General features: G+C 50.4%; 1 protein-coding gene across 1 annotated transcript in view; it reads left to right on the forward strand.

The window, feature by feature from the left end:
- The window catches only part of GRIN3A (glutamate ionotropic receptor NMDA type subunit 3A), a 156,098-nt gene extending 150,756 nt beyond the window's left edge, over positions 1-5,342 (forward strand). Inside the window, exons 8-9 of the mRNA XM_036261266.1 lie at positions 362-438; positions 4,942-5,342. Of these exons, the coding sequence (XP_036117159.1) occupies positions 362-438; positions 4,942-5,275 (411 nt within the window). The 3' untranslated portion in view covers positions 5,276-5,342. The remainder of the gene's footprint in view (positions 1-361; positions 439-4,941) is intronic.
- The last annotated feature ends 5,194 nt before the right edge of the window (positions 5,343-10,536 follow it).

Consider the following 10,536-nt stretch of genomic DNA (forward strand, 5'->3'; position numbering starts at 1 on the left):
TCGTTCCTTCTTTGTCTTGGCTGCTAGGAAGTTCAGACTTTTTTTTTACGCACCTTTAACAAATGCATGGGGCCCTTGGCCACACCTTAGTCAGGACAGCTCTTCTTTACTCACATACCTTTTACATTTCTATGCTTCCTATCAAATTTTTTTCTCTCCAGGTATAATAATAACTTATAATAATAACGTAACTTATAATTCTTGTCCTCTTGAGATTTGGGGCTGAATGTTGATCTGTTTTCGGACATCCTTGGAAGTTTGTTTACAGAGGCCAAGGTTTGTAGTGACGAGATGCACTGTTGAATCTCAGGCAGTACTTTGTCCCTGACTGTGTTTCTAACATCTCTGTTCTTTCCGCCAGAGATTACATAGAGCACTAAACACATCGTTTGTGGAGGAAAAGCAGCCACATTTCAAGACCAAACGCATGGAAAAGAGGTAAGAAGAGAGCAAGGCCATGTTTCTTCATTTGTGAGAGAGAGGAAGGGACAGGGAGAGAGACATAGAAACATCGATGAGAGAGAACATCGACTGGCCGCCTCCTGCACGCCCCCCACTGGGGATCGGGCCCACAACCTGGGCATGTGTCCTGACCGGGAGTCCAACCAGCAACTTCTTGGTGCCTGGGCCGACGCTTAACCACTGAGCCACACCAGCTGGGCCAGATTTGTTAATGTAAAAGTTTAGATATGTAACTGAGACTGAACTCCACAGGAAAATTACGTGTTAATAATTCAGATCGAATTAGGACTGAGTTGTTGGTAAACACAATCAGTACAAGTAGACGTGGTTTCAAATAGAAATAGAACAGAAACCTTATCTGCACACATATGAACACTGAACTGCCACATAAGCCACATTTGTCGTGGTTAAAAGTACAGGTATGGTCTCCAGAGTCAAGCAGCTGGGTCCAAATCCTGTCTTTGACGCTTACAGTATGTGTGGCCTTGGGCAAGTGATTTACCCTCTCCATGCCTCAAGGTGCTCATATGTGAAATTGAGATCAAATCAGTACCTACTTCCTAGAGAGGCTGTAAGAGTTAAATGAGATAATATACGTAAAGCCCTGAAAACCAGGCTATTTTAGCAATCACTCTTGTGGACAGAATACACTCAGTACGATTCATGAATGCTGCAGGTAGTTAACCTCACGCCGTGTGGCCCCGTCGGCCGGCTTCCACCCCCGACTCCCCGGAACCGCCGAACTACGCAGCACACACGTCCTGGCACTGTTACTGCAAACTCCCCGGAAAAGAGCATCTCCTAACCAGGCAGTGACGAGCATTACATGTGTAGATAACATTTGACAATTGGAACGTCACACTTTCCCCACACCCAGCCGTGGGTGACTGTTGCCTGGTCATTCGTGCTGACTACAGATGTCAGCAGCGTTTGGGTCTGGGTCCTGGCTTGGCTGCCTAACGCGCCTTCCTGGGCCATTCAGATGCCCAGGGGCCTCAGTTTAGGGCGAGACCTCCCAGCAACTCAGTCATCCATAGCAGGTCCTGGCCTCAGAGCTTGGCTCTGGGCAACCGGATATGAAATCGGACACCCACAGTTCTCTATAGACGAAAGGGAAAAGGGGTGGGAAACGCCATTTGATTTCCTCGTCCGAACCTCCCTGGACCGGCGGCCCCTTCCTCGGGTTGGTCGAGCTGGTCTGAACCATTTCTGCCCTCTCTTCAAGCCTCTCTCCAGCCAGCGAGCAGACCCCGGCCGCCGGTCGGTGGTGCCGCACCCTGCAGCTGTCAGCGACAAGCTGTAGACTAATCAGGTCACAGCTGTTCCATGTCATGTTCCATATATTTTTTTCTATAATTATTTTTGACAGAAATTTTTAACCAGAGGAACACAGCAACACAGCGGCAAAGGCATCGACTCGTAATGACAAGGCGTTTGTTTTCCAGCCAGAATAGAAACAGGAAGCCCGGGGGGCCCGGCTCCGACTGGGATGTGTTTCCCAAACACATCTCTTTGGCCTAAACTGAGGACCATGCGTGTCTCTCACTCAACTGAGCCACTTCCCTTGGCAATTTCCCTGCCGGGACCCCTCACGTTGAAAAGGGGCTAAGGCAGAACACGTCCTCGTGGCTTCTGTTGGGGCCACATTTCCTGTAACCCACCTGCAACCAACACCCACCTGTACCTTTCAAACGCAGTGAGTGTTCGTGACCCCACAGTGGCCGTGTCTCTTCTGGATGGTCTAGTGGGGTACTGAACCTCCACGGTACACAGCTGCTCTGTGGAAGCTGTTTGGCTCATGTCTAGTGTTAGGTACGGTCACTCACTGGTCACATTACACTCGAAGGCTGAGAAAGTCTTGCTACAAGGCACAGCGTAACCACTGCGGGGGGCAGCGATGTAGACACCGAGTCTGACCCTCAGCGGCTGTCGTCTGGCATTCACAGGTGGTCCAGAGCCACCTGTCGATGACCAGAGCTCCTGTGATGCTAGCAAGCAGAGTATGTCAGGGAATCGGCTTTTGCTTATTCATTTGTGTCATATTCCCAGATACATGTTCAAAACTCTGGAGATAACCAGATTGACTGTTTATGTACCTGATTTCTGTATGTCTGGACAGTCGGGAAGACATGTAGATAGATGCCCTAGTCCCGGCTTTTCCCCACGAAGAATCCTTCTGTGGTGCTCGATTTGGCTTCATTGGCTGGAAAACTCTTTTTTGGGGAAGAATATCTATGCAAATGCCACCCATGTCTGCTACAACTTGACATCCCTCCTAGGGTGTACTCCGTATTTGGGAGACATTTGGGGCCATGGTATGAAAGCTGATGTTGCTCCTTTTTTTTTCTTTTCTTTTCTTTAATTTAAAGCAAAGAAAAAAGTAGATATTGCAAAAGACTATTTATATATAGCCCTTGGTTTCTTTAACATGTGATTTCATGTAAGTTTTGGTCTATTCTTCAGCTCACTGAGTTTCCAAACCACCCCCTTTTCTCTTTCCTCTCACCCCAAGATACACAAAACTCGTAAACCACATAACACACACCACAAATAAGATTGTTCTGAAGTTATTCAAACTCAATAGGAAATCAGTTGAAGAAAATAATTAAAGGGAAGTATAAGGCTAGAAGGAAATTTATAATGACGTCTCTGATCCAGGTATAAAGCCAGTAGAACAATAAGTGGGTTCATCACAGGATGTTTACCCAGCCGAGGACATGAAAGCTGAGCTCTGGCACCCCCTGCTCATTTATATGAGACTTAAACTATGAGAACCGTTAAGGAGCTCCAGGGTGTTTGGGGTGTGTTTGTGTGTTTTAGTAGCTTAGGGCATGTAGCAGTTAGTTTTTACTGTGTGAGAAAGTATCTCAATACTCAGTGTCTTACACAACAGTGAGCTGCTTATGAATCTGGGTCAGCTGTGTGGTTGACTGATGGGGCCAAACTTGGCCACATGTGCTCACATGTCGGCAACCAGCTTGTGGGGAGGGAGCAGCTCAGGACTGGCTGGTCTCTGATGGCCTCTGCTAGGTCACCTGGGAAGACTGGGGACTCTCTCCAGTGGTTGTCATCACCCAGCGGACCAGTTTGGACTTGTTCACACGGCAGCAGCAGCTTCTGAGAGAGGAAGTGGGAGTGTGTGAGGCTTCTTGAAAGTTTAGGCTTGGGACTGCCACCGGCCACTTCTGCCACTTTCTCTTCCCGAAACAGTCATGAGACCAGACAGATTCAAAGGGGAGGGAAGGCAGACTTCTGTCCTTGAATCCCCCTTAATAAGGACGAGCTGTGAAGTCACAGGAGGCGGGCACGGGTGAGAGGGGGGCCAAAGGGCTGTGCCACCTGCCACAGGGAAAGTGAAACAATCATCCTGTTAAGTCCTGGTGGTTTTGTTCCCATCCCTGTGACTGAATCAAGACTTGTTACCCCTCCCTTCCCCCTCCCCCTGCAGGTTCTCCCCCTCTCTCCCCAGAAAGTGACAGTCCAGGAACAAAATCGTGTTTCAGTTATGTGGATGGGGACCAAGACACAAGGACCTGATAGAGTGTTTTTATTTTGTTTGGCCACATGGTAGATTGCAACAGTGGTCCTCCTCCTCCTCCTCCCTCTCTACCTCCTCCCCCCCTTCTCCCCCCCTTCCCTCACCTCCTCCTCCTCCCTCTCTACCTCCTCCACCCCTTCTCTCCCTCTCTCTCCCCCTCTTCCCCCTCTCCTCCCCCCTTCTCCCCTCCCCTCCCCCACCTCCTCCTCAAGAAATCAGCAGCTTTGCTGCTTAGGGCTCTAATCTGTTCTTGCAGCAAGAAACTCTTCCCGTTGCATCCGATGGTCAGAGTGTGCTAGGAACCAGCCCGTCCCCTCCAGGCCGGCCAGCAGTGACTCTGGCTGTCTACAGCCATTTCTCTGAGACGGCTGGGGAAGCCTGATGGAGGACCGCCCATCCATCTCTACTTGACTGTCACTATCCCGGCAAGACCTTGAGGCTTTCTTGGGTTTTCCTGTTAAGCTTCAGAAGTGAGCTGTCAGTCCCGACCCCACCAAGTCATCCCTCTGAGGGGAGACGTTTAGCTGAAACCTGCAGCTTGGGTGCGTTTATTCTCCTCGGGGTGGTCCTGCGGGACTCGAGGCGAGTCCTAGCACAGTATCCATGCTCGGGCCCTGCTTCGCTAGAGTCTAACAGCGGGACACACCGGTGCCCACTTTTACCAGAGCACATCTTGCTAGCGCAGACTCTCCCGGGGCAGGGGGTGCTGCGCCCGGCAGGAGGGGACACGGAGGCACCCACGGTTCTTCGCGTAGCCCTCCGAGCACGCGCCTTCCAGTGTCAGGGCAGCAGGGACCGGTAAGACCCTGAACCCCGCGGCAGTGCCAGCAGGCGGTCTGTCCCGGCTGCCTGCATCTCCGAGGTCCAGCTCCACCATGCACGCGGGGAGCGCGCCCGAGAGCTGCGCAGTGGGGGTCAGCCTGCGTGCCTCTGTTTCCCAGGTCCAGCGTGGGGCCCCGTCAGCTGTCCGTGTGGAACACTTCCCACCCGAGTCACGACCACCGGCGGACACTGGTCTTTGGAGAGGAGGGAGGACAGAACCAGCCCGGCGCCGGGACGCGGCAGGACATCCCCCTCCCTCCCCGGCGGAGAGAGCTCCCCGCCTCCAGCACCAACGGGAAGGCGGACTCGCTGCGGGCGCGCGACGCCGTGCTGCAGGAGCTGTCGGAGCTGGAGAGGCAGATCCGGGCCATTCGGCAGGAGCTGCAGCTGGCCGTGAGCAGGAAGGCGGAGCTGGAGGAGTACCAAAGGACGGGCCGGACTTGTGAGTCCTAGGCGGCCGCGCCCTCGGCCAGGCCTTCCTCGGAGACCCCAGCAGAGCTTTGGTAACAGCTGACGAAGGTGTGGGGAGGCGAGGGCTGGTCTTAGCGGCCACGTCCGCTCGCCCAGGAGTCCAGGGGGCAGCCTTTCGGAGAGGAATCTTACAGTAGCTAGGGGTGCACTCCGGGTCCGGATCTGTGAGTAATCAGACAACCCCAGCTCCTGTCAACCGCTTCACCAGGTGCCACAGTGCAGTTTCTGGTTTTTAGCCCTTTCTCTGCGCTAACGGCGACAAGAGAGACAAAATTGTTACTCACACCTGTGTCTTACCGGGTTGTTGGTTTCATCCTCAGTATGGAACAGGATTACCCAGGGTTGTGGTTTTTGATACAACTCCCCAGTCGAGATTGGTTCCTGCCTTCTGAATGGGGAGCAGGGTCAGAGCTAGAGAAACTGACAGGGAAGTGTGCTTAGAAACACTGACTGAACTCATTAGTGTCACCGCGGGCCAACAAGTGATTGGATCACACAAGAGCTGTTTCCGGGAAGGTCCTAGCTCTCTGACACCATCCTAGCATTTAGTAGGAATATGTTTACATGCCACTATGAAAGGGGACAGGGATGTGGTGAGCGGGAACCAAGGACAGGACAAAGAGGCATTAAAAATGTACACCATGCTTCTAGAACAAAAAGCTCTGGACCAGAAAAGCAATTTGGCTAAGAAGTGAGTAGGACTATGCTTCTAACCTAGTTAAGCATCTCCACTGTAGTGTGTGCCTTGTGTCAAGGGGAAGGAGAAAAGCAAAGCAAGGATGTGGTCTTGGGATGAAACTGGAATACCCCTGTTTATTGTAACTGTGGATTTCGTGAAAATGTTCTGCAAACCACATACTCGGCCACTTTCAGATCATGTCACCTGTCTCTTAGATCTAAGAATCCCAAAAGTGAGCCGCCAGCCTGTGGACATCACAGGCCTCACCATTCAGAAACGTGCCCCGTGCTTTTCATGTCTGTATTGATAACAACCGACTGTCCCCAGCCTCACTTTTCTGAGTTGTGAACAAGTTTGGTGCCTCCGATTCTCTCCCAGGCCCCATCAGATGCCCTTAAAAGATATCAGTAGCCTGGCTTCCCCTGTGCCTGGGTGTCCCCACCGTACAACTGCTTGGCCACACAGGAAGGTAAAGGAATGTGGGAACTAGAGGACTTTGTCAGTGGAGACAGGAATCATCTAGGGACTCGTCACAATGCTGGTTGTCAGGACCTGTCCCCAGAGGATGGGTGGAGCCTTCCCCCGTGGAGAGACTGGAGGGGACTGACATGTGGTCCAAAAATTACTCAAGAAACAGTTCTAAAAGTGTGACTGTCCCAGGCAATGAGAGAGGTAAGAAGAGCCTTTTTGAGAGTTTTTTAAAAACTTCAGTACATGCCTGCTGATTCCCCTTCCGCACAGCCCCTCCCACCCCCGGGCACCATTCAGTGATCTGCTTTATCTTCTTAGTACTCTTTGCTGCACCCCAATCCATTTGAAGACCTAAATGAGTTTGCAGCACTGTGTCCAAGCCCTGGTGCCCTGTCACAGCCGCCAATCACTGGAAAGGTACAACCTCCTTTTGAATGGAATCCCTGCATTTCCAACAAGACCTACCCAGTCTCCCAGGGAAAGATAACACCCTAAGCTGTAATTAGATCACACTTTAGCAGTTAGTTAATTGTCTGAGAAAACTCAGAGGTGGCGGTAGGCAGAGATACTGATGAGGTTTGTTGGAAGGGCTTTCAAGTTGGATTTCATTAACTTCACAGAAGCAACAGTTCAGCAGTGAGGGAACAGGTGAGCCCTGGAAACAGAAAGGACAATTCTGCATTGAAATGCCGTCCACCCATGTTCTCACCCCAGGCCCAGAAGTGGGTTCGCAGCTGCCTTTGAAAGAGTGTGCCCCTTAGCTGTGCCCACCCATCTGCAACAGCTAGGGATGCTGTAGACTCGGCCGCGGTCCTGTGCGCCGAGCAGCCGGAGGCTGGTGTAGGTGTACCTCGACTCACATCACAGCCATGCTCCTGAGGTTGTATGTGGACATTTTTATAACTCAGCTCATCTCCTGACTGTACTTGAGAAGCTGGCTACTTAAAGGAACCCAGAGGTGAATTCTTTTGTAAAGAATCCTTTTGTAATGCAATTAATTGTCCCTTAATGTATCTGTTTTGTAAGTTTGGATTTTTGTATATCGGGTTTACCTTAGCTTCTCTACTGAGGCATTCTGAGCAGGGGTGATGCCATGCCAGGCTGCTGCCCCTCTGCGGAGCAGAGGACCTGCACACAGCTCCTCGTGTCCCGAGGGGCTGCTTGGCAAAAAGCAGCAGGGGCCAGCAGCAGGCTTACTGCCATCAGCACTGCTTGGCATGTCTCCCGGGTCTGGGGACAGAAAAACAAAGTACAACTGCTTGTGATGAAATGAAGCAGTCTTCATGTTAAGTAGCAGTGATTCTTTTTATCGGTAGTGATTGAACAGTGTTTTGCAATTGGTGAAACAGTATTTTGTGTTTTGTAAAAAGATTTTATGAAATGGTGGGTCCTTTGAAAACCTTCCTTTCTGTCCTGCTCCACCTCTGTCCTCTCAACTCCCCTCAGGCTCCAATCACACGGAGATCAGAAGTCCTCAGGCGGCGGTGGTCTTTGGGTGAAGATGTAAAGGATGCCGCTACCTTGCCTCCTCTCGTGGGTTATTTCATGAGATCAGGAAGGCCATCCTTTTCCGAGCCCTGACGCTGGGAAACCTGGATTGTGATGTGATGTCGCACACCCTAACCCTGTTTCCGAGGCATTCCTGACACAGGAAGCACTCGGTCAAGTGTGACTGGGTGAATTAGAACAGATCGGTTCTGTAAACAACAATCAGGGCCCCAGAGTGGGGAGGCCTCAAGGCAGAGGACAAGGGATTGCTCCAACAATTAAAGACAAGTTGGGAGAATGACTGGGACACACGTGAGGCAGCCGCAGGGACCCAGTCAGTGGAGGTCTTCAATGTGCCTGGAGGCGACTCCGTTCTCCATGGGTCTTGCTGTTGCACAAACCTATACAAGGCCTGCTGCCGGGGCCGATGGGCGGGCGGGAAGTGGGCAGCTGCTCAGGAGAATGCTTTGCCACCTGGGCAGTGGGCTTCAGTGTTGGAGCTGGGTCTGCTAGAGCCTTGCAGCTAGTGAGCTTGTCCTGGGTGTGGGTCAAGAAGGGGAAAGAAACTACATAGCCTCCCTTGCTCCCAACTCAGTTTTGATAAGCAAACCAGGAAATCCAACCAGTCTTCAGAGGAAACTCCGAGTCATCAAAACCACGTCACCGTCTTCACTGTTCAGTTGTTCCTTCTACTCACCCCCCCACTGACACCACCCTCCTAATCCAGGATTCCCACTCTTCCTTTAGTTTAGTTCCTAATTGTTTTATGAAAACAATGTATTTAAGAGTATTTTCTTAAGGTCTGTAACGAGTGTTTGCATCGTGTCTCCACTCCACTGTGTTTGCAGTCGCTCCGCCCAGAAGACCTGCAGTGCTGTCTTGTGAGCATGGCGTGCACAGGCTGTTTTGCTCCAGCCACTTTTCTTGTACAACCACGTGGGTGGACTCGATGTCCTCCGGTCCTTTCCACCTTCAGTTTCTAGGGCTGTGGAATAAATGTTCAGATAGAAACGTCACTTCTGGATGGACTGCTGGGGTTGTCTTTGAGGATTCAAATGTTGATGTACCAGGGCTTTCCTGACAGGAGACCCATTGGTGCTATGCTATGATCTGTGCTTATTTCTTTGGTATAATCCAAAGTGGCACAAAATCTGCTGAGAAAACTCGAGAGCCCTGGCATGATGAAGCAGAACCAAAATGGCTTTGTCTGAGGGAGACAAAAGCCACAACATTAAGAAATGTCGGACAAACCCTGCCCTGGCCACCCTCATTCAGTAATTCGATGAGCGTGTGCTCCACAGCTTGTACCTATGGGCCCAGGGCTGCAGACCCAATGGTGGACATGGTCTCTAACCTCAGCGACCTTCTCACAATCTTTCCTTCTCACAGTCTACAGACAGACAACACAATGAGTTAACACTTATTGATCACATATTTTATAAACCATGATCTCATGTAATCCTCATTAAAATCTTATGACACACATACTCTAGACCTGGTCTAGAGTAGATAAACTAGACCTCTACTTTACTGATGGAAAAACTACGGGTCGGGGAATATATACATTGCCCACGATCACACAGCTTGTAACAGTAACAGCAGAGATTCTTATGTAGGCAGTGCAGTTTCCAGAACCACCACAGTCTTGTCAGAATTCTGATCACTGCCATCGTACAGCCTCTTCTTCCTCTAACCTGCCTTGTCTTTCCCCCATCACCTCTGGCCCAGGCCTCAGCCTGGCCCCAACCACAGAGAGGGAAGCTGGTGTGTTAACTGGCCCTGCACTGGTCCACTGAACTCAACACTGTAGCCTCTGAATCTAACAGGAAGTTTTAGGCATCTCCTTTTGCTTTCTCGTCCAACTAAGACCTGGTATAAACACAGCTGCAAACCACTCAGCAGCACTTTGCTGTCTGACAACTCAGGCAGGTTCAGCAGCTGGCAAACATGCCATCATGAATCTGCGAGCTGGATGCATTCTTCACACACATTCTTTTGAAATATACCCAAATCTCAGAAAAATGTACACCTACTGTAACTTAACCACCAACTTACCCAAGGATATTTAGTATCATTCATTTCTTGGATGATTTTGAGCCAGGTATTGGGGCTAGCTGCTGGAGACAGATAAAAAAAAAGCAAATTCCGATCCCATGGAACTCAATCTAATGGGAAGACACAAAATGGCAAAACAATGTGGCATGTACTTTGACAAAGAAATGCATGTCGGGTACTGTGGGAACAAAGAAGCACTGTGCCTGTGTACACGCACATGTGAGGTAGAGGGGTAACAGGCATCCCAGGTAAAAGAAATATGTGCAAAGTTCCAGAGCTGGGAAACCATGGCAATCAGGCAACTTACGAACATCAAAAAGTTCAATATGACAAACGTAAAGCACAAGCTGGGTGGTAAGTTGTAAGGGCTGGAAAGAGAAAAGCAGAGGCAAGATCACTGTGCTAAACGGGAGTTATATCTCAAAGATGACAGAAACCATTAAAGGATTTTAATCTGAAGAGAGACATATTCAAAAGATCAGAATCCTCACCACTGGGTGGCACTGCCCGTCACTCACAGGCATTCTGTTTATAGGGCAGCAAGCAAATG

This window comes from Molossus molossus, unplaced genomic scaffold (assembly GCF_014108415.1).
Source record: "Molossus molossus isolate mMolMol1 unplaced genomic scaffold, mMolMol1.p scaffold_m16_p_14, whole genome shotgun sequence".
In the NCBI taxonomy this organism is placed as follows: domain Eukaryota; kingdom Metazoa; phylum Chordata; class Mammalia; order Chiroptera; family Molossidae; genus Molossus; species Molossus molossus.